This window comes from Rhamphochromis longiceps, linkage group LG18, assembly GCF_057381845.1.
Source record: "Rhamphochromis longiceps isolate RC_006_pf linkage group LG18, R_longiceps_female_GT1.1, whole genome shotgun sequence".
NCBI classification, from domain to species: Eukaryota; Metazoa; Chordata; class Actinopteri; order Cichliformes; family Cichlidae; genus Rhamphochromis; species Rhamphochromis longiceps.
This window is the reverse complement of record NC_140574.1, coordinates 15,350,266-15,374,513: the sequence shown is the minus strand read 5'-3', so window position 1 is coordinate 15,374,513 and position 24,248 is coordinate 15,350,266. Positions and strand designations below refer to the sequence as shown.

General features: G+C 41.2%; 2 protein-coding genes across 2 annotated transcripts; both read right to left on the bottom strand.

Moving 5' to 3' along the window:
- Positions 1–765: 765 nt before the first annotated feature.
- kiss1ra (KISS1 receptor a) lies at positions 766–21,213 on the bottom strand. Its single transcript, XM_085388625.1, has 5 exons — positions 17,749–21,213; positions 12,265–12,389; positions 4,508–4,643; positions 4,174–4,412; positions 766–2,619 (listed from the first exon to the last, which is right to left on the bottom strand). Exons 1-5 carry the CDS (start codon positions 17,999–18,001, stop codon positions 2,239–2,241), a joined length of 1,134 nt encoding a protein of 377 aa, XP_085244751.1. The 5' UTR covers positions 18,002–21,213; the 3' UTR covers positions 766–2,238.
- A 590-nt stretch (positions 21,214–21,803) lies between these two features.
- Positions 21,804–23,725, bottom strand: LOC146647958 (uncharacterized). Its single transcript, XM_085390346.1, has 3 exons — positions 23,210–23,725; positions 22,647–22,929; positions 21,804–22,481 (listed from the first exon to the last, which is right to left on the bottom strand). Exons 1-3 carry the CDS (start codon positions 23,437–23,439, stop codon positions 21,813–21,815), a joined length of 1,182 nt encoding a protein of 393 aa, XP_085246472.1. The 5' UTR covers positions 23,440–23,725; the 3' UTR covers positions 21,804–21,812.
- Between the last annotated feature and the right edge of the window lie 523 nt (positions 23,726–24,248).

The window sequence follows — 24,248 nt, the reverse complement described above, 5'->3', positions numbered from 1 at the left end:
TCGAAGCATTTGCTCACGATGGGGGTCAGGGCTACAGGTCGCCAGTCGTTCAATGAGGAGATGGTGGAGGATTTGGGTACAGGGACGATGGTGGCCATTTTGAAGCAGGCTGGGACTACAGACAGAGAGAGGGAAAGGTTGAAGATGTGCGTGAACACTCCAGCCAGCTGAGCCGCGCATGACCTGAGGACGCGGCCGGGAATCCCGTCCGGACCAGTAGCTTTGCGTGCGTTCACCTTCCTGAAGCACTTCCGCACATCCTCCTCAGACACAGTGTGCGCACTGACGTCATCCGCGGTGCGCACACTGTCCGGTCTCATGGTGTTCGCTGTGTCGAATCTAGCGTAGAATACGTTTAGATCCTCACACAGAGAGGCCGTGGTCTGCGGTGTGCTGGTTTTCCCTCTAAAGTCTGTGATCGTGTTTAGTCCCTGCCACATACTCCGAGGGTTGTCAAACTGTTGTTCCACCCTGTCCCTGTACTCACGTTTGGCTGCTTTGATCGTCTTCCGGAGTTGGTAATGTGCGTGTTTGTAGTCCGATGTGTTCGCGGAGGCAAAGGCGGTGTTCCGTGCCGCCAGTGCCGCGCGAACATCTCCGTTAATCCAGGGTTTTTGATTTGGGAAGGATTTGACTGTTCTGGATGGGACGACATCTTCCACGCATTTCCTGATAAATCCACAGACTGAGTCTGTGTATTCATCAATGTCTCTGGCGGCCACGTGAAACATTTCCCAGTCCGCGTGATCAAAACAGTCCTAAAATGTGTATATTTAGGCACTTTGCTAGTACCTGTAGCAAAAACAGATTGTTCTCATTTCTTTAGTTGAATCTATGAAGAATGCTAATGATAACACAGGTTCACAGGCATAAAATAGTCTTTTTTGCACCAACGAGGCAATTTCCAAAGAACTATTAGCTGAAAACCTGCCATATCTTGGCATAGTGTTTGGTGTGTTCTAAAAACTGTGAGTTAGGGCTAGTGGAGAAGAAAATAAAAAATTGCAGACCTGAAAAAAAGTAGAGTCCTATCATGTTCTAAGAAATGACCTGACAGAGGACCTTAAAGAGATGCATCTGACCCTTAAGTTGACCCATCTACTGCTCACTGAAGCCTCATTAGAAATGGTCTGAGTGGAAGGGAAGCTGTCAAGAAACCATTACCAAAGTGTGTCTACAACCATCTGTAAAACATGGTGGAGACTTGGTGTGGTGCTACATTTCAGTCCGGGGTGTCGGGGATCTTTTCAAAATTGATGGAATTATTAACAAAGAAAAGTATTATCAGATATTAATCCACTATAAAGTAACATCTGACTGAAAACAGCTTCATTTTTCATCATGACAATGATCCCAAACACACTGCCAATGCATTCAAAGCACACCTCGATAGAAAAACACACAATGAAATACCATCAGTCATGGATTGGCCTCCCCAGAGCCTGGACATCAACACCACTGAAACAGCACGAGATCATTTTGACAGAAAATGGAACAAAAGGCAGCGAACATCCAAAGAAGAGCTTTGAATGTCCTTTGAGAAGCCAGGAGAAGTATTCCTGAAGATTGCTTAAAGAAATTATAAGAACGCTCACCTTTTAAACATTTACACAGTGTCACAGTGTTCGCTGTTCTTCGGAGTGACGCATACTCAAAGTGTTAAATTATTCTCTTTTTCTCCAACGAAGACGTAAATGTCAACCACAGAAAAACTAGCAAAAAAACAAACAAAAATAAAACAAGCCAACTGCCATTTAGTCAAGAGTGTTAAATTCAAATATACATTCAGTGTTGTTTCATTTCATATGATATCTATAATCATCATCTGTCCTCGGTCCAGTTTATTCTAGAGCTGCAGACCTCATCAGATCAAACAGGCATTAAATGTCCTGCCTGCAGCTTTCAGGCCAAACTCTCCTCTTTTGTCATCTGGTGTGTTCAGCTTTGTGTTATTCAGACCTGGTGTTTGGCAGACATGTGCCAGCATTGCCAGCCTTAGCAGTTGGAACAGGTAACATATTGTGCCAAATACTGTTAGTGCCCATCTGTTTTATGTGTCTGAGTTTCCTCACATCATTTCATTAGTTATATTCACTGATATAAATACATCCCGGCTGCCAAACAGTGTCTCTTTCAGATCAGTTGCTCTTTGAGGACGTTTACACACAATTAGTGTTATTTTTTTCATGGTTCACATTAGAAAACTGGCTGTATCCTTCTTATGTTAAATGATCGGGATCAGTTCACCGCATTATTATTGTTGCCTTCCTCCGCAGCAACAAACTTAATCTCAGCATTGGCAGTCCTGGAAGCCATGCTGCTGTCTCTGACCTTGTGCTTGAACAGGAAGGGAAAAGTTTTCCTGAAAGACTTTTGGAAACTAGCTCCCATAAAGCCATAAACTATGGGGTTGACAGAGGAGTTGGCGTAGGACATGCAGTTGGCCCACGTCTTGATCTTGTATGTGGCGTAGTTAGGCTGGTAGTTAGGATAGAAAGACTGGAAGAGGACAAAGATCTGGATGGGCCCCCAGCAGATGGCAAAGAGAAGCACAATCACTACCACCATCTTGGAAACTTTGCTCCGGATGCTGATTGTTCTCTCAGACAGGAGATTCACCTGAAGAGACAAAACAAGGAACCCTCTTTGTAATGTTTTTGACAATATTTAGAATATGTAACAGTGTTACCAGAGTGATAACAGTCAATCAAAACAGAAAGTTATCAAAAGAAGGAACTAAAGGACACAGAAACGCTCCTTCGGGTAGCTACAGAATCTCTTATTCGAGTAAATAAGAATGTAACGTCCTCGGGACCAAGAAGAACCATCAGTGGTTTCCAGGTGATTGCACTTTTTTGCACTTGGTGACTCGGTGAGTAAGTGAGGTTGAGCATGCAACACACAAAGTACTGGGCAACCACTACACTGAGGTTTGTTCCTGTTAAAAGGGAGTTTGTCATTCCCACTGTCGCCAAGTACTTGCTCATAGGGGATCAGTTAAAATTAAACTGAATCATTGTAATTGGAGACTCAACTTATTCGGTTGCCAGTTTATTGTATCCTGGTTATATTCGATTCATTCTAAAGACAAAACTGACCAGCAGCAACTACATCAATGTTTCTGTGGACATTTCTTCATTTCTGTTTCAAATCTGTGACATTCTGGCTGGACACTGAATATAAGCAGTGAATGAGATTTTCTCTTTATTGTGATTTTCTGTCTACATAGACTGCATCAGATTTGCAACAGAGTTCCACAGGTTAGCGGTTTTCACAGATTTCACAGAGTTAATTGGTGTATTATCGTAGATAGATTGCATGTAATTGCCAGCTTGACCCCTTTCAGTGTCTTAGTAAGTCAGTTCTATCTTGTTGTGGTTTTATTTCATGTATTCATGCACCAAAGTTGCTTTAGAGACAGCAACTGACTAAGAGTGGTTGCAGACCTTTGTCGTGCTGGGTCACCAACCACTACTTTTCCTAGTGTGACTGTATTAAAGACTTTATTTCCCCTTGAGGTTGTCAATGCATTGCAACCTATTTATCCATTGATATTAGAGGATATTTGTTTCACTCTCTTTCCTATATTGGTATAAATTATTGATCAGGGCATTAGTGCTTAAAAAAAATCACTACCACACTGAGTGGGAATGTTTGGCAACATAATTGCCCATAATTGTTTTCTACTTTATCCTGTCGCACTTTCAATATAGCACCTGTAGTGATGAACATTACTCCCACTCTGTCCACAGCAGGTCTACCTGCTCATGTTCCCAAAATGTAGTGAAGTGTAAGATCTCTTTGTGTTGACACAAAGGCAATAATTTGTCTTCCTGTAACACTCGTGTGCAGAAGTTGGCAGGTATAATGCAGTTGGTCTTTTTTATGAATAGGTTCCACATTGAAAAAGAAAGCCACAATAAAAAATTATAAAATGAAGAAAATTATAAAATAAAGAGTTGACTGCAGCCACTTTAAAGAAGTTTTAAAACACATTTTCAAAGACGGGGACATGAAGAGAAGAGAAGAGAAGAGAAGAGAAGAGAAGAGAGATTTTAAACTTTTAATTGGCTGAAAATTAGCAGCAGCTGGTGACAATAATATCTCTGTGCATTAGTTGCTGTGTTTGTGAGGCACTTGTGAAGCCCAGGCCGATATAACACCTGCCCTTACCTGGTAATTATTGTCTACAGGTTCTACAGTGGGCTGGCCAACCCTCTTAACCATCAGAGTGTAGCAGAAAGAGATAGTGAGCACAGGCAGCAGGTAGGCAGCAATGAACTGGTACAGGATGAAAGCCCTCTCATGCGTCTTAGAGGGAAATCTCTCCATGCAGTATTGCCTCGGGCCGTACCAGTAGCCCTCCTCTATACGCTGGTACATTAAAATTGGTGTAGAGAGGATGAAAGAACCTGAAGAGGAGAAACATGGTTAGGTGAAATGATGGCATTTTAAATTTTATACACATACGCAACTATTTTTAACGAGTCAGTCGATAATGACGTACCGATCCAAATGCAAATGCTGACAATCATGGCTACTTTGGGGGTTCGGTGCCGAAGAGATTTCAGGGGGTAGACTGTCACGTAACAACGGTCTCCACTCATGGCAGTCAGGGTGATGCAGGTGGCTTGCACCGTCACCTAACAAATGAAGACGATGCTCATTTCATTTACATGTAAACTCAAAGTGCTTAACATAAATGACAAATACATGAAAAGATAATAGAATTAAAGATAAATTATGAAGCTGTCTTATTCAAATTAGTTTGTGTGAGCAAAAACGGTTCTTCTCCAAAAAGAAAAAAACTTTTCTTCCTTTTGGAGAAGAAAAGTGATCGTGCAGAGATTATTTTTATTATTTTATGAAATAATCAAATATTACTCAGAGGATGGGATAATCTGGGGTCACCTGACCATGAAACAGCTTGTGAGTCAATTTTCCAATTAATTTTGACCCACTGAAAATGGGGGCTATGAATACAAAGGGATGTATATCTTAAACTGTTAATACTTTTCTTAAATCCCTTGAATGAAAGCTGAAAGTCTGCACTTCAGCTGTGGTGTATAGATGTGAAATTACAAAATGTGTCATTGTCCAAATAATAATGGACGTGATTCTAGGTACATAAGCTATTGTGCTTTAGGAAAGGAGAAGAAATATTATTTATGACTCTCAGATGTTTAACAATACAGCTGTGAACCAAGAAAATTGAAAAGCAGAAATATATTAAATAAAGTCTATTTAGCTTGGCTAACAAAAATAATAGCTTTAGACAGCTGAGTCCTCATTCTGCTCCATCTGTGCTTTATAATGTTACATCACCCACAAGAAAGAAGAAAAACAACTAAATAGTGAGTAAGCATACAAAGGGAAAACAGACTAGCAAACAAAACTGGGATAAATGACCGAAAAATAAATTCAAATGTAATCTTTCTAGTCTACTTTCATAGAAGATATCCCCACAAGCACCACAGATAAATCCATAACACAGCTATGTGTTCAGTGGAAAGACTCAAATTTAAAACTAGCTTAAATTTAAAAGAAATGATCATGTTTGGCATTATTTCATATTGCACATTTGTGGAAAAGTTGCAGAAATATGTAGAGCGTGTTCCAAAAGAGTATCCCTTGATGTAAGTTAGGCAGTGGTGGTGTCTCAAAGAAAGATGCCATGGTCTGGTTGGTCAAACTGAATAGGAGGAGAAGAAATTGGCTTAACACTGGATCCATAAACCAAACAGAGACATTAAAATGCCAACGCACCTGAAATATATTCATTTTAAACAGTCAAACATACACATTGCCACGGCCTCAAGGACCTCTAGGATGTTGTTGTTGTTTTTTGCTGTTTCACTCTTTCTCGCCAGGGTGGAGTCAGACTATGCTCCCCACCTCTGTCCTCGCCTACTCAGCTCTACTCACCTGTCACCCATCTGCTGTGATCCCTCACCTGCCAATCATCACAGATTATTACCCTCAGTGGAGTCTGCTTCCTTGCTGAATCGTTGTGCTAACTTGTGTCAGTGTAGACCCTGCTTGGCTAGTGAGTTCCTTGTGTTTCCTAGTGCTTCTCCCTAATCTGTTCTTTTTGTGCAGTCTTCCCTATCCCTACCTGCTTCTCCTGCCCTGTGGACCCTGAGTGGGTGTGAGTGAGTGTGAGTGAACTTTCTTGGATTGGATTTGGAGGTTTTGTGACTCATGGACTGTGTGAAGAGGAGTGTGAAGGTTTCCCTGCCCTGGACATTCTCCCCTTAGATTCCCTGGAGCCGCCTTCCCCTGTTGCTGTATATATTTCACCTGGTGTGCATCTGTAAATAAACCCCTTTCACTTTTCACCAGTTTTGAGTCCTGCACCTAACTAACTTTGACACAAATGTGTTTCTTACAAGAGCTCTTACAGTTTGCTGACAAGCTATTAGAGGAAGCGCTTTTTTTATAGTGTCTTGCAAACTTGTTTTTTGTTGTTGTTTTTTTTGCTTTATATTTTAATCGCTGCTCTCTAGAAAGCAGACGTTCAAGCAGCTTTTTTGTCCTTTATTTCAGACTCCCTCTCCAGTTTTTACTAATGGGCTTGCATGCTTTTAAGCTGCAGATCATTCAGAATGGTAAAGAGCGAGGGATAGAACCGGAGAGGACGCGTACAGAGGAAGTGCAGAGGTGGCAGCATTTGTGATGAGTGTTTTTCATTAGCATATGAAGCAATCATCCAACTTCATTTTTAATGGAGTTCAATGATGCTTGATTCAATTAAACTTGAGCTAATCAGAAGAATTGTAATTGAAGACCAAATATAGAATTTTACTCGTACATTAAAGTTTGACAAATTTTCCATCTTACACAAAATTTTAAATGACTGCATTTAATCATTACTTATTATTAACCTCTGGCTCTCATCCTCAGTGTGCTTATTATCCTGTCTTCCTCCCCTCACTAACAACCAGTTGCAGCAGATGGCTGCACCTCCCTGAGCCTGGTCCCGTCGTAGGCTTCTTCCTGTTAAAAGGGAGTTTTTCCTTCCCACTGTTACCAAGTGCTTGCTCACAGGGGGGCATTTGTATTTGATTTCTTTGGGGGAGGTTCTCTGTGTAATTGACGTTCTTGCAACATAAAGCACATTGAGAAATGAAGTGAATTGAATCGAATCAATATTTCCACTAGGACTTATAGTGATGTTCTAGAGTAAAAAAAAAAAAAGAGCCTCAAACAGATGCTTTTCTTGTTTCATATGCAACTGTGCATTGATGTTCAATGGAGCAGGATGACACAGAAAGCAAGCCTAACACTTTCTACCATCTTTGTTCCTTTTGGATACATCACCTCTGTGGGTCTTAGTGGGTTGTATGTAGGCAAACTAATCCATTTTTGTTTTGAAATATGTGGATCAGGGTGAAAAATGAGGGGTCTGAAGTTCCCTCTATGCTCTTTTACAAATAGGATCTCATTTTGTCCCTCTTTTGTCTATGTGTCTGCCTGTTTCTCTCGCCACCTCTCATCTGCGACTACGAAGCCAGCTCACATTACCCTCCAGAGGTTTTGTGCACCAGGACCACAGGATTTCAAAAGATATGGTGAGAGAGAGAGAAAGGGGTCATCATAAGTTCAGTGTTGACGCGGCTGAGGAAATGGATACCATTTTTCCTATGTTTTGTTTTTTAAGATGTCTGGTATATTAGTAGCTCATAATTTCTATTCTACTGTAGTTTTATTTCTTTTTAATGACGGAAGAAAATGAGGGAGGAATAAATAATAAGAATCTGTTTTCTTTAAGCTTCCTAATCTTTTTTATTTATTCAGTTTAAACATGGTAATTAAAATCATAGGGCTACACGGGGGATATTCTCCTAACATTCAGCCATAAGCTTCAGATAAAGCTGTTTACATCAGTGTCTTAAAGTATTTGAGATCTGCAGTCTAATATTTATATATAAGATACATTTAAAGGGACAGTTTACTTTTATTCATCTGAAAAAAATCATCAATACCAGTCCATTTTGTGATTTTAGCTTCTCAAATATCCATCTGTCCATCAGCTGGGTCCTGTGCAAAATAGAAATAGACCAAGAGGCAGTTCCACGCCCTTGAGAGCTCACCAGTTCATCTCAGGGTTCTCAAGCACACACTCTCATATCCACACCTCAGTCAGTTTAGAAACACCCAGAAGTTAATGTGCATGCCTTTGGGCTGTGGGAGGAAACCAGCTTACCCAGAGGGAAACCCCTGCAGACAAATGGGGAATCCCACAGAGAAACGCCCAGCCAACAAGGAGGTTTGAACCCAAGTGCTAACCACTGCACTGCTGTACCTCCCAACAGCAGTTTTCAGTATTTTTTTAATCTCCTCCAGATTTAAAACGCATAAAACTTCTGAAGATCACATACAGCTTGGACTTTAAAAGGTTTGAAAACTTTCATTAATACATGATTCAAGAAAATAACAGGCAGATTAAATGTTGACTAAAGTCTGTGAAGAGCTAAAAGTTTCCTGCAGAGATCTTTGATTTAACGTAATCAATGCTCCTCTCAGACTAATCTTCAGCCTGGTAATAACTGGACATGAAAATACATCTGCTAATTAGACTGGAAAGATGAAGGAGCAGTATCCCACCCTAGCAATGTAATCTTGCTTCCTTAATTTAGTTTCAAACAGCACAACAGGGCAGGAACCTTTGATGAAGTGTGATGGTATTTTTACACAAACTTTCTCCTAAGTGGGCAATAACACATCTAATTTGTGGTTTGAAATTGGTGAATGTGAGTGTGAATGGTTGTCTGTAACTCCATCTTAGCCCTTTGTGAGACTGGTGGCCTGTCCAGTGTGTACGCTGCCTATCACCTTATGGCAGCTGGGATCAGCTCCAGGCTCCTGAATTGGATAAGCGAAAGAAAATGGATGGCCGGTTGGATGGAATTGGTATTGACCAGTAATCCTATAAAGCCCTTAGACATTCCCTGCTATTCTACAATATAACTGTACTATCCGACAAGCAGTAGTTGGGTAATCTGTCATCACGATCCTTTAACAGAGGCTGGATGTAAACACAGCAGGAATGCATCACCCACTGTTACCCATCAACTGTTTTTTTCATTAAACTGTGGAAATTTTAAGACACTAATAACACTAACAGCTCTTATTTCTTGGAGAAATTTGAGAGATTAAAGCAAAGAGAGTGGCCACTTCTCTTATCTCGTCACCTAATTACCTTTCTCCCTTGTATGCAATAATAAATGATGGTAGGCTAGCATAATAGAAACTGACTTGAAGGTTTGAGATGAGAAAATGGTTGTCTGATAAGAGAGGAAAACGAGACAGACAGTCTTGTTTGACAGACGCTTTCTGCTTTCAGAATAAAAAGCTTGGTCTTAGTCATCAAGACACGCTCACAGACCACGTAGTCTGATTGCTCACATCCATTAATCAAATCATGCCTATGTTTTTCTTGAGGTTTTTTTTTTGAGGCTGACATCTAAAAATTTTAAAGTGTTTCTTTTTTTAAGTTTGACAGAATATCCCCTGCATGTCGAATGAGATGAAATTTAATCAAATTGCCGCACGAAATAGAAAGCTAAATACATTTGCTGCATACTTTATCAGCCTCTAATATTAAAGATTAAAATGTTGGGGAAAGTGATTTTGCTTGTAATGACAAAGTGCTTATTAACTGAACAGGAGCTGTGGGTCTCTCTGAGTGACTGTATCTGGTTCGCGGTTGACTTTGTCATTAGAGTAGTCAGAGAACTGGTTATTAGTGCAAGGCTGAGTGTAATTAAAGCGTCTGCTCGTTGTCAGACACTATGCATTTAATGTTGTTTTTAACATCTTTTCTCCGTGAATAAGCCGGGCGATGCTAAAATACCTTGGACAGCTTCCCCTCGTGATGCACTTGTACAAGGAAAGAAAAAAACATGGACGTAATTGGCGCATTCAAAAAGTTCCACAAAAAAAGAGAAACATTATCTAAAATTGGCCATTATTCCTCTTGAGTCATCTCTTTGTGTAGCTCTGCATCACTCACTGTGCTCCAGCTGTTTTTAGATCCTATCCCCTGTAGCTCTTCAATATAAGCCCTGTGGACCTGATTCACTTCATTTAACTCGACTTTTATTCTAACCCTACTTTCCTACATCTCTCAGTTTGTTGATTTGTGCTGGATATACACCGATCAGGCACAACATTATGATTACCTGCCAAAATAGCCTTGGCTAATCAAAGCAGGGATTCCAATAGAGCCCTGAAGGTGCGCTGTGGTATCTGGGATCAAGATGTTACTAACAGATCCTTTAAGTCCTGTAAGCTGAGAGGTGGGGGCTCCACGGATCAGATTTGTTTGTCCAGGTGGTACATATCAAAGTAACATCCACATAGATGGCAGAACCCAAAGTTTCCAGTAGATCATTACATAAAGCATCGCACCGCCTCCACTGGCTGCTTCTCATAGTGCATCCTGGTGTCAGGTGTTCCCCTGATGGATGTGCAGCCGGCCATCCACGTGAGGTAAAACAAAATGTGATTCATCAGACCGGGCTACCTTCTTCCATTGCTTCGTGGTCCAGTTCTGATGCTCACGTGCTCATTGTTGGCACTTTTGGCAGTGGATGGTGATCCGTTTGGGCACCCTGACTGGTCTTTGGCTGAGCTCCATACACAATCAACTGCAAGGCACTGACATTGTTCTATCAGAGCCAGCATCATCTTTTACAGCCATCTGAGCTGCAGTAGCATCTGTTCGATCGGACCACACGGGTCAGCCTTCTCTCCCCACGTGCATCAGTGAGTTTTTGCTGCCCTGTCACTGGTTCACCATGGCTCCTTCCTTTACCACATTTGATAGATGTTGACCTCTGCAGATCAAGAACACCCCACAACAGCTGCAGTTTTTGAAGATGCTCTGACGTCCTGCCATCATAATTTCGCCCTTGTCAGACTCAATGTTTAAAATCCTCATTCCCATTTTTCCTGCCTCTAACATTCTTCCTGCTTCGATGTATCATGTGTCAGTATATCGAGTTAGATATTTTCCTCGGGGGAGGGTTTTGAGTAAACTAGAATTAAAAGAGAACAATTATCAACTGCATGGAAATATGACTCCAAACAAAAAGTATTTCTGTCTGGTGAGTGCATAACTAGACACTTGATATGATAATGGTGTTTGTAGCTATTTGCACTGCTACTAAGTGGCAGGATAGTTTAGTAATATTCTCCAACACTGAATTCACAGGTTGTTTTCACACAGTTTCCATCAGTGACTATGTGCCAATAACAGATAAGTTCAAAATCTTGCAGATGACACTTCCAAGTTAAGGATTGTTGTGCTATTCCATCCACATTTCCAAATTTAGAGCAACACCTTTATAGTGCAGCTGAAGCCATGACAGGCAGCTTTTGTCGTACTGTCTACAGGTCGTTTTCCTTTTTATTTTGTTAGGTGGTTTGTCTGCTGCACAGGCTTTTAGTTGTGGTTTGTTCCATGCATGAAAGGTGAAAATGGCTTTTTACCCAGTTTGCAGCTCCTCACCGTCAGTCAGTGCCTTTGATAATTCCAACCAACAGCAGCTGTGCAAACCTATTTTATTATGACACTCTGAATATTTGTTATGCTTTTTTTGGCCTCTCACTAATCAAACAAAACAATTGAGAGGCATGATTGATTTAAGTGGCTGAAATCTGTTTTGAATTCCTGGATTAGATATTATAAATGGTTCCCACGAAAATAATGTTTTTTCATTGGCACACGGTATTCAGTAGCCCCTTTAAATCTTGATTAATGTCTGGGTCTATGGAAGCATCGTATCACGTAACATCTTCATCTCCTTAACAGAAGATTCTGTTATTCTCTTTTGTGTCTCCTCCTTCTTGTGACTGATGCTGATTACTGTTATTATTCTCTGTCAGCTGTGTATGACACATCTTGACACGTTTGACTTTTAAAGCTGTAGAGTTCGACCTACTTTCATTGTCATTTTTGAAGAAACTCTAAATTCAACAATGGCTTATTTTGGATTAGCTTTCTTGAGAACTGTAATTTTATGAGGATGAACTGTGACCACCTTCACAGGATTATATAGATTGATTTTTCTGTGACAACGCCGAGCTGGCTCACTGTTCTCATGGGAGTGGGAGTGTTAAAGCCCTGAATGCTGTTACTGTGAGAAAGTTAAAGAATCCAAGATCATTTTAAGGGAAGTGTTGAAAATATAATATTCATATGAAAGCACATTTCTGAGCTGAGAAACAGAATAGTTGAAGTGGTTCAAAAGATATTACCTGTTGCAGAAAGGCGACAAATTTGCACATGAAGTTGCCAAAGATCCATCCAGGGAGGGGGTAAAGGGTGGCAGTGAAGGGGACGCAGCACACCAAGAAGATGATGTCAGTGGCGGCCAGGTTTGCTGCACAGGGAGAAAAGATAACGCTGTATTTGATGAATGTTGTACAGTCTGCAGAACAGTGTTTAACTGAAAACGCTTGAAGCCAGTGGCATGGATTCTTCAACAATCCTGGAAAAAGCAGAAGGACTTCTAACTATCATCCCACCTTTCTTCTTTTGCATAACAAGTCTTTTTAAACCATCTGTGGGAAAATGGATATGGAGGCACGCAGTCCTGTTTGCAGTAACATCAACTACTAGGAACTAACAGCAGCGTTGTAAAGTTTAGTGCAATCTAATGCAAGTTTGCAGACTCGCAGGCGTGTACAGTCATGGCCATCCAAAAAGGAAAAGTTTTCATAGTCCTGTAAACATCCTGATAAAACTAAGTACATCCTTACTGCTTGCATAGGAATTAAGAGGATAAGCAGCAACCAGGTGCTGCTATTCAACACTCACTTGATTAAGTGATCATCAGGACGTGTGACAACCTCTATAAAAGCTGTGTGCCAATCTGAAGCGTCAGGCTGTGTTGCCAGGAGTGGGCACCACAGCAAACTCACCCCAAGGTCAGATTGCATAAGAAAACCCAAGAACTACATCTTGAACTCAGTTAGCATTTTAAATGTTAAAGTCCATGACAATACAATTAGAAAAATACTGCCTAGATTCGAGTTGTTTTGAAGGACTGCCAGATGAAAGCATCTTCTCTACAAAAAGTATCTGAAGAAACTACAAGACTTCTGGAATAACATCCTTTGGACAGACAACACCAAAGATGCACAGGGCCACATCTTCATGCATCAGCACAAATACCTTATTCCAATTATGAAGGATGGTGATTATATGGGCTTGTTTTGCAGCTGCGGGACCTGGGTACCTTGCAGTCATTGAGTCAGTCATGAACTCCTCTGTATGCCAAAGTATTCTAGAGTCAAACACAAAGCCAACTGTCTGACAGCTAAAGCTTGGCTAAAATTTGGTCATGCAACAGGATCCACCACCATGAAATCATGAAATGCGGTGGAGGGGCTTTAAGAGAGCTGTGCATAAATAAATACATGCAAACCTCAATGAATTGAAGTAACGCTGCAAACATGAGTGAGCTAAAATTCCTCCACAATCATGTGAGAGATTTATAAAGAAAATTAATACTTCAATTTATTGCTACTAAAGGTGGTTCCACAGGTTACAAATATGGGGTGTGTTTAGTTTTTCACAGGACTCCACAGACTCCAGTGAAAACTTTCTTTTTCACATGACCGCATGAAAATACAGCTATTATAAAGGTTGTAGTGCTTTGAGTGAAGTGTTTAGTGTCCTCTTTGGGGTTTTGCTGTATTGAGTCGTTAAAAAATGTTCATTCTTGAACACTAGATCAGCTTAGCAAGTTTTCATAATCCAAAATAATCTTTATGTTGCACCGCGATTCAGCACGCAAATTTATTGACTTTCTGAAATAAGTCAGAATTTCTGGCTCATATAACAAACATATGCACTGACCTTAAAACACACGCCAGAAACAGGAAAATGCATAAAGCTTCCAATTTAAAGGTAAGAAATATAAAACTGGCACATTTTTTCAGGTACTGATAGTCTGCTTCAGAAGGAAAATGTATTTACATGATGATGCCTTTAGAAAATCAAGACTCAAGCTGTTACTTGACTGCCGGCAGGTCATACAGTACACCTACACACACACACACCAAGCAGAAGTTGGAGCTTGGTTAAACCTTTATAGCCTGCTTCTGGTGTTGTCTTCATTTATTCATCATTCCAATATGCCACACACTACTTCCTTTTGTTTTAGTTGATCTAATCACAGTGTAGCTACTGAACCATTATGTCGAGAGGATAGGCAGATGGTGCAGGCCCTAATGAAATGTTGCTGAATATTAAGCTGTTTCCATGCTGCGGTTTTGAGGTATATTATCCAACATGAAATTCTCGTCATATCCACAATGCACTGTGCAAAGAGAGACGCAAATCATTTCTGCAGTAAATCACCGAACTGCAACATTTACGCAACAAATGAGCTCATTTCCGTGAATGCCTGTGACAAGCCATTTTTGAAATTATATTTTGTTTGTTTGTTCTGTGTGCTCATCCAGTAAATCAATCACCTTTGCATTTCTCTTCAAGCGACAGTAGACATCACAGCTCTAGCCGGCGTGCTGACTTAAACAGTAAAAGAATAATCACACAGGTTGCAAGTCTCGGTGCTTTAAGGACCAGACGAGGTAGCAGATCGGAGCATGATTGGACACTGATTTATGTTACTTTATTTCAGACATTGAAAATCTGTGCAACTCTCCATGTAAAATATTTATGCATGTGTCCATTGTGCCTGTCTGGCTCGTCTACAAAGGAGCATATCATTAGTGTCCCCTCACTGTAAAAGGATTTAGAGCGTTTTTGTAAAGTGGAGTGGACCAAACTCCCTCCTGAGATGTGTGCAAACCTGGTGACCAACTACAAGAAACGTGCTGTGGTTGTCAACGAGGGTTTCCCACCGAGTACTAAATCATGTTCTTCTTGGGGATCAGATACTTATTTCACTAAATGGCATGAAAATGAATGCATAACTTTTATGTAATGTGTGTTTTTCTTGACTTTTGGTTGATATTCTGTGTCTTTTGAAAATGAAGCTACCATAAAATTGAAGATGGTTCATTTTAAAGTTACACCTTCGGCAGGGGCTGAATTATTTCCCCCCTTCTTGTCTTACTTTATGTGACATTTAAAATGAAATATTTACACCCATGTCCTTTGGGATAATCTGCTTGCCTGTCTGCCTCGTCCACTTAGAGTGCATCATTTGTGTCTCCTAGCTGTAAAGCTCCACACTTCCTCAGTCCCAGTGGAGCTTTTCTTTCACAGGCATTTCTGTATGATTTGTTTCATTCGCCACACAGTACCAAGCACTTACCCACTCACACACCCTCACCACTAATGATATCGAAAGCCACTGACTTTGTCTGCTTCATGATTAATTCATATTTTTGCAAAACAAGTACTTATATTCTGACTTTTTCCTCCATCTCACTCGTCTTGTCATGTCACTTCCGAGCTGTCTCAGGCAAAGTTAACTGTTACAATTGTGACCAACCACAATTAAACAATTAGCAGTACATAAATCATATGGTTTAAATGTCCACCGAAGCTCTGACTACACTGGAGACAGCAAACACGTAGTAAGAAATCCTTTTTTCTTTGATTCCTTTCATATGAATCCCCTGAGCATTATCTGCTAAGAAGAAAACCTTTTGCAAACACACACAGAAAAGGGAAGCAGATTTTAAGCTACGGGGTCTACTGAACCATGAAAACTGCTTGCTTGCAGAAATTAATAATTCCAACCTGTATGCAACGAGGATCCCAAAGCACTTCCAACATGATCATTATTATACCACTTTAATTAGATTTTTTTCTCATAATGTGGATGGTCTTAGAAATAATCTGCACTCAGTTGGGACTCAGGACATGTCTGAACACCTGCACCTTCCATTAAAGTGTGTTTGTCTCATTTGTTTTCATAAGTACAGTTAATGCTGGCTTTAGTGTAAGTGCAAATGCCTGCTTGGCTGAGTTGACAAACCAGCAAAAAGAAATTTCACCAGTCAAGTCGCAGACTGTACTTGTGAAGAATGTGATTCAAATAAAAGGTTAACTTCACAAAAGAGCAGAGGTATTGAAGCAGATAAAAACATCAGCAGCATTGTTTAATTAAACATCCTTATGGACAGACTTAATCTGATGTATGACTCAAGCAGAAAACCATGCATATGTGGTTATCTTTGAAATCTTGCCCTGACATGATTTTCTTGCTGGTCATGTAGGGGTATTGCAGTCTGGGACATTTAAGCATCCAAGTCTTTCTTCTCAGCCATATTCACTGAGGTAGTGTCTCATTTCTCAAACTGCACGTCCTCAACTCCTCTCCTTGGGCGGTAGTCCCTCCCATCAGAGCTGAGAGTGGAGAAGGTGAGTAAACAGGCCTCGGAGCGATCACGTTCAAGCAACCTCAACTAAATAAGACATCTGGCACAGAGTAACAAGATATAACTTTTGAATCGCACTCACACAGGAAGGGTTTGATTATATTAAACAACAAAAACAATGCCTCCTCTCTCCTTTGTCCCCTGTATTTGTTTTTTTAAGGACTTAAAGCATCATTCAGCGTTTTGTGTTTGACTTCCGGGTCACAGGCAGGAGGACAGAGGAAGGTTTTGTTGTGTGATTGTGTCCCCTGCTCTCTCCCTGACTCAGATACAATCCCTTGTGTCCTGTGGAGCCAGTGTACAGCTGTCTCCACTTGGCAGTCAGCACTGGCTACTGCACTGAAGAGAGGACTTGGCTAGCCCAGTGCTGGACCAGCTTGGCAGTGTTATATCAGTGAGTGGTTCTGTTGTGTCTCTTGTTGAAAGGAGAGTGTACTTTACATTTAATGATCGCACTTGACTTTTTCCAACTTTCCAGATTTGCTGCTGACTTTCTTTTGTTTCAGACTTTTGGCACAGAGGATTCAGCATCTCTTTAATTTGAATGTTTTAATAACATTCGCCTTGTTTCCCTCCCAGACCCCCAGCCCTTTTTTGTGGAGTGCAGCATCCGCTGAATACTACCTGTTGCCATGAGCTTGTCCTTCATAGAGTTTGGCTAAATGTAGATGGAAACACACCTACCTCCTTCTGCCAGCATTTTTTACATTTCAAATTTGCATTTAAAGGTAGATTTCAGTTTTAAGTTGATGTCTCTTCAGGATAGATATTTTTGCTGTTAAATGAAACACGCTGAAATAAAAATGGAATTCATGATTTACTCTTTTGTATTGATGAATTTAATATCATGAATCCTTGGAGCTTTATTTGCAAATAACCTCTGCACATAGCGACAAATAACTGATGCATATTTCAAACCATGAACCACTGAGTGAGAAAAATATTTTTCTGGTGCAGATAAATTTTAGATTCCATGTTGCACTGGTCCCAAAACAGCAGATAATTATTTTTAAAAAATGTTTAATTTTCTCTTGTTTCAAAAAAGACATCTGCATTAAGTTAAATGACACGTTTGAGCACCTGGCATTGTCGTTAATAATTAAAGTGAAATCTTTAATCAGCACAGACATTTTCCCAATGAGCTGTGCACTCAAACTGTCAAATGCATATTCAGGGAAATTTGCACTTGGCTTTCTCGTGATCCCCACTTGAGCATGTGATGAAATTTTACAGGATAGACGAAAGAGATGTTTAATAACATAGCTGATGTTTATCTCCCTCCTGTCCATATGAGTCACATCTCCTATGCATCATTATCTTCTTCTAGTCTTTGTCCATTTACCAAGAATCATAAATACAAACTTGCACATGGAAGCTTACCTATGTAGAAGTTGGTTGCCGTCCTCATCTGTCTGTGTTTTGAAATGACATAAATGACCAGAGAGTTGCCCACCAGTCCGACCAGCATGATGAGAGAGAAGAACAGAGGGACCAGCCAGGCATCCGTGAAGAAAGGATGCTTGTCTCCTTCCTCCTCCTCCTCATCCTCGTGTCTTCCTAGAGAGAAGTTTGTTCCGGATCCATTGATCCAGACCTGCTCGGTGGAGTTCCACAGCTCCTCGGAGGAGTACATCGTGACAGGAGAGGGGGAATAATTGACGGACGGGAGCGGGTAAGTGAGCAGGTTGTATGAGGTCTAGAACCAATTTGAAGAGAGAGAGTGTGCAGTATGCGGTCCTCTCTGCCCTCAGGCAAAGAAAATGAGAGAAAAGCAAATAATAAGGAGGGGAAAAGTCTGGCAGGAAGACCGCATGAGAGAAAAGTTGAGCAGTGAAAGCTATATGGGGTGGCAGATTGTAGGAAAAACACCAGATACGAGATGAGGCAAAATAGAAGTGAATAGCAAGCAGTTTAATCAAAGTGAAAGGGTAGCAAGGTAAATTAAAAGGTGGAGGGATGCAATTCAGGAGAAAAGGGGGTCGGGCAAGATGGAAAAATACTTCTTAAGCTGCTCAAGTGTCGGACTCAAAGTAGGATAGAGAAATTATGTCAACAGGTCATAAAAAAATAGGAGGTGAGCAGGAGTGGATAAAGGGCTTCTTTTCTTTGAAGCTTGTTGGATGAAAACTGCCACTGCCAACACCGTTGAGCTTTAAAGCTTGCTGTTTTTCTGACTCGAGAGCTAAGCGCCCATTTCAATAGCCCTGGGAAATTATTAACAACCGAGGTTATGCTGACAGGCACACAGATGTCTTCTCCAAGCTCGGTCATCAAATACTCAGAAGCAAATCCAGTGTACTTGCAACTCCCTCTCCTTTTCTTTGAGTTGGTTTTCAGCTGATTTGTCCCCACTGTTCCACTTCTTTGTAGTAAGGTCCACAATTCAATCCATCACCTAACCTTCCATCCAGGGATTTTCCTTTAGAGGAAAGGATAGTAACTTGACTAAAAGATAAATACAGGCTAGTAAATGAGTTGATATTTGCTCTCTAACCCTGACAAAACTGTGTCTGACAAAATGGTTTGTTTTTTAATAAAAAGAACTGGGAACAAAAAAAACCTCATCTGCTGTGCATCCTCTAAGCAGAGCTGAGTTGAATAGAAATCATGCTTCGCGGAGACGGCAGCGAGTAGAGTGAACGAGGTGCTTGCAGCTTTATAGTATGAGCAAGAACGCACAGACGCAGTGGGAAGAGGAGATACACGCACACACACACTGAATCCGTGTCAGTGTGTTTGTGTGTGGGTTTCTACATGACTTTGGGATAAATAGCTGATGTAAGGGTCTCCTAGCAACGTTATCCCTAAATCTTTTAGTAACAATTGCCAAAAACAGCCTCCAACCGATTTCACCGTGCTCCACATGGAGTTACAATAAGATAGCATTTTAAAATACCTTTACAGAGGCAGACAAGAAACATCAAGAATATCACTGTTAAATTGAGAAAGCTGTCTATTTAAAAAAAAAAAAACCTGCAAATATCAAAGAAGCCGTTTCTAAAGATATTGATGTTATATTTCTTAACCATGTGTTCTCTCCGAGGACCGTCTATGGTCAAAATCCCTTTTATTCCACACCAGAAAAATAAATTATCATCAGAAAGGATGAATCTGGAAATAATTTACAGATTTTCCCTCTCACTTAGCTACAATCTGGTTTTCCAAAGGTTTATTTTCAAATGTAAAACTGGGTCTTAAAACGTCATATTTGATATGAAAACCTTTTTTAATGTTAAATCCTAATGCAAGCAGTGTGACAACCAGTGATAACACTGTACAAATTGCAAAGCTAATGAATCCTCCAAAGAAAACACACCACTGATCATGCCAGCAGGACTGCTGCCCAGTACAAATGGACAAATTACAAATCTACATTATGCACACACTACTAGCCCAGCATGCACTGCCAGATGCAGGTGCTATTGTCTGAACCCCAGGCACCCCAACCATGCCAGGCTTGAAAAATGCTAACACGTACCTGGAGAAATAGAGAGGCACACAGGAGGCTTGTCACTCTAAGGGAGGGGAGGGGGGGGGAGTATGATTCACCTCATATCTGGGAGCAACATACACACTATAAATTGTTGTTTCCACAGTTTCTGATAAATAGTCAGAATGAACAGAAATGGCCTCATTGAGATTACTCTGAATCCCTCTGGATTTGTTGTTACAATCGAAATGAATCAAAAACTATTCTCTAGTCTTCTTCAGAAAACTGGCATTGCTCATTTTGGAAAGGCTTCAGTTGTAGCTTTCACTCTCCTGAGGAGTCTAAGGGTGTACCAGAGACCACCACCAAATGTCTCCGTGAAATGCAGTATGAATACTTTAGAGAGATGAAGAAAGTAGGCGGGAGTACTGAGAGACCATGCAAATGACAGGGAGAGAGGTGGTAAAAGCAAAGGAAAAGTCGTATAGTGATTTGTATGTGAGGCTGGACACTAAGGCAGGAGAAAAGGGGTTGAGAAAAAGATTTGATTGGCAAGGCAACGGGACTGTGCTGGAAAGGATGTGCAGCAGGTTATACAGATGGTGATGTATCATCAAGTGAAGAGAGTGTGCTGAGAAGATGAAGGGACTACTTTGTGGAGCTGAATGAAGAAAATGTGCAAAAATGGGGTTATGGATGGAGGACAGTTAGTGAATCAGGAAGGGCAGAGGAATTATAAAGAAGTGAGGGCAGATGTGAAAAAGATACAGAGTGGAAAGGCAGTTTGTCCACATGACAAACCTGTGAAGGCGTGGGAGATGTCTGGGAGAGAGGACACAGTCCTAGAGAGTGAGGATGCTTGAGGAATGAAGAAGAAGCTTACTGAACAATAGCAGAGCTGCACCAACTACTGAGGGATAAAGCCGACAAGCCATGACATGAAGATATGGGAAATTTAAGAAAGACAGGTGACATTCAGGGAGCAGCAGTTTAGCTTCATGCTGAGAAAAAGATCATAAATTGAAGCTTAGAGAACACACACACACACACACACACACACACACACACACACACACACACACACACACACACACACACAACCAGACAAACAGACAGGAGAGGGAACGAGAGAGCAAAAAAGTGTAGAGACAGATAGACAGGCAGGTTGACATGGGAGGACACGAGGTCCATGACAGAAACAGGGAGGGAAGAAACAATAACAATAACCTGCCAGCATGTGACTGTAATGACACCAAAATTACAGCAACCTCTTGAACACGCAGCATCAACCTCTCAGGGATGCAGCTTCTCCAGCCAGCTGTGTCCACATACACAACCTACTGGCCATCTTGGAGCGGGGCAGCAGAGAGCTACACATACTAAGCTAACCTCCTGGCCAGGTGTTCATTGTGTTTTTGTTACAGTTTTTCTCAGTCGCTTTGGTGCATTTCTCACAACAGAATTGAACTCTCCACCACTACTAAGGCACTTCTCAAAACAATTAGTGCAAACTGCAAAACATGGTGGATAACTTGCAAAAGTGAGTCACTCCATCAAAAAGAAAAGTCAGGTGTCCAAAATAAGTTGTCAATGCATCAACAACAAATCCCTTGAGCAAAACAGACAATACATTCATCAAAAGCAAGTACTGATACCAAACAAAGTGTCAGGGCTGTCACAATTACAAGTCATTAGACCAGCACCTTTGGTCACAAAATCACATGGTCTGAACATGTTCCCATTGTGACGGATGTCTTTGTAGGTGCTTCCCAATGACATGTCAAGTCCGGACCGCATGCATGGCATGTTGAAAACCATAAATTGTAAAGGACAATCAAGACACTCCATATGCACTCTTGATAATATTTAATTGAAACTGTTCACAGCATTGTGCAAACTGGGGAAATACAGTAAATCAAACATTTTACAGCAAACAAACTCACCTAGACAGTAAACCTCACTGCAGTAGTTACGACTCAAAAAAAACAAACTGAAAAACAGACACTGCTGCATATCAATCATTGATATCTAGACGCTCCCGTCTGTCTGCCCACATATTTGCATCAACATCACAGCGTATGTCAGCTCTATCGATGCATCGGGGAAAGTATCTTCTGGAGTGTCGAATCCACCCTCTGCAGGACTCTGCTGTGATGTCATCACAAGCTGCATCCATAGCTGCTAGCAGGGTCATTTGGGTATGTGGATGCCTGTCATATACCTTCCACCTCCAGGAAGAGAAAAACTCCTCAATTGGATTCAGGAATGGACTGTAAGGAGGAAGAAACTCCATAAGCATCCTGTCGTGTGCTGCAAACCACTGCCTGACTACAGCAGAGTGATGGAAGCTTACATTATCCCAAACCACTACATACATTGTCCGATTGTCACCAGGATCATCCCTTCCATTTTGTGGGATCAGGTCCCTATGAAGAGCATCCAGAAAAGCCAACAGGTGTTGTGAATTGTATGCACCAATACGAGGAATATGGGTGTGAACACCATTCTCTGAGATTGCGGCACACATTGTAATATTCCCTCCTCGTTGGCCTGGGACATCAATGGTGGCTCTTTCACCAATGTGATTCCGTCCACGCCGTCTGCCTTTTGCGAGATTGAATCCCGCTTCGTCAAGATATACAAACATGTGCAGGGGTTCCCTGGCCTCCAACTCCAGGATATGCTTTACAAAGGATGAGAATCAGACAGGTCTGTAATGGTGCATTTGGCAGAACAGATTGTACAGTTGGAATTGTACATAGGATTACAGTAACATGCATAAATGTAGGTTGAGTACATGGCCTAAACTGTTACAGTGAACAGAGGTACATATGCGAACATGTGTTACCTGTACATACTGGTGACGGAGCTCCTTCACTCGATCACTGTTCCGTTCAAATGGCACTCTGTACAATTGCTTCATGGACATTTCATTCCGTCTGAGGACTCTGTCTATGGTGGAAATTGATATTGACTGAATATTTCCGAAGATGGTGTCATCGTTTACGACAGTTCTTTGTATTTCTCTCAGTCTCAAAGCGTTGTTTGCAGCCACCATTGCACAAATTCTTTCCTCTTGCTGCGGAGTCATAAGTCGACCTCTTCCACCTCCTCTAGGTTGTCTGGCAGTCCTTTTTGAGATGCAGATGGGAAAACACACACATGTAAGCGCAAACATGCTTACAGTGATTGTCACAGGACTATCATTCAAAACTCCTTTCTTTACAGCATTACTGTATTGTACCACAGCACACTATGCCACACCTGGGCCAAGTCTGCGCTTCAGTTACAGTACGTCTATGTGTAAGGATCTGTAAGGTCATGTCCTAATGCAAGTCTCCTGTATGACTATGAAAGTGCAGAGCAAATTAGTTTGTGCTGCATACTGTAACTAGATTACGGTGTGCTCACCTGTTTTCCCGACGAAATGTCTGGATGATAGAACTTACAGTAGTTCTCCCAACATTTGGCTGCACCCTTCGACCAGCCTCGGCCATTGTGAGGCCATGGTTTATCACATGATCCACAAGTGTTGCCCTGATTTCGTCAGGAACGTGTCTATGTGGTTGGCCTCTTCTCACCCGGTTTTGTCCTCGTCCTCCACCGATCCTCACTCCTCTTCCACGAGGCTGACGTTCCATGTTCTGCTGTTTTGTAGATTCAGTATGCACCTCATGCCAATCCTGTCTGTTGGTTTACATTGCAGTATATATGTACTTGTGGAGTGGGGGATGCTGTGCCGCGGTTCACCTGTGACTGGGTAGGAGAGGCTTTTCATTGGTTGCAAGTAGGAGTGACACACACCAATTTTCATTAGTGTGAGATAAGGTTCACCTGAGACATGTAGTTTATGGAGATTTTCATGGGAACTCCTCCAAAATAGGGTTTTCAAAATGGGTGTATGAATCGTTTGACAAGCTGTTCAGCAATTTTGAGTGCACTGACACAAGCAATGCAATGAAGACTATTAGTTGTAAGGACAATGACTATTCAGCCGGTACAAGTATGAATAATTGTGACATTCATGATGAAAGAAAGGAGATAGTGATGAATAGGAAGTCAAACGTGACCATTCTTTAGATATTTGTACTCACTCAACTGCTTCATGTCCAAAGGCATTTGCCTTTGGACGCAGTGAACGTGAAACCGCCACAGGGTTGTGCCAAAACGACTACATGTTGTGGTGGTTGAACTAACTGTTGTGCAATGTTTAATTCTGTTGTGAGAAATGCACCAAAGCGACTGAGAAAAACTGTAAACATGTTGTAAAGCGACACCTTTTTAATGCTTTCTCATCTGACAGCTTAACAGGGAACCTGAAGCTCAGAGAACACAATTGGAGTTCAAGGAAAAATACAACAAGTACAGTAACATAAAATCTAGATTCCCCTCTTTCCCCGATGATTAACAGTGAAATTCATCTTTCAGTGTGCTGCTTTGAGTACAAATA

Bases quoted from the DNA above. Each gene is read 5' to 3' on its own strand.
- kiss1ra (XM_085388625.1), bottom strand. From the start codon at position 18,001: ATGTACTCCTCCGAGGAGCTGTGGAACTCCACCGAGCAGGTCTGGATC. The intron at 4,413-4,507 runs GTACGTCATTAT...TCTCCTCTTCAG, and splicing joins CAGCATTTGCATTTGGATCG to GTTCTTTCATCCTCTCTACA. The intron at 2,620-4,173 runs GTAAGGGCAGGT...TTGTCTCTTCAG, and splicing joins CTGTAGACAATAATTACCAG to GTGAATCTCCTGTCTGAGAG.
- LOC146647958 (XM_085390346.1), bottom strand. From the start codon at position 23,439: ATGGAACGTCAGCCTCGTGGAAGAGGAGTGAGGATCGGTGGAGGACGA. The intron at 22,930-23,209 runs GTGAGCACACCG...CATCTCAAAAAG, and splicing joins ACATTTCGTCGGGAAAACAG to GACTGCCAGACAACCTAGAG. The intron at 22,482-22,646 runs GTAACACATGTT...TCCTTTGTAAAG, and splicing joins TCCGTCACCAGTATGTACAG to CATATCCTGGAGTTGGAGGC.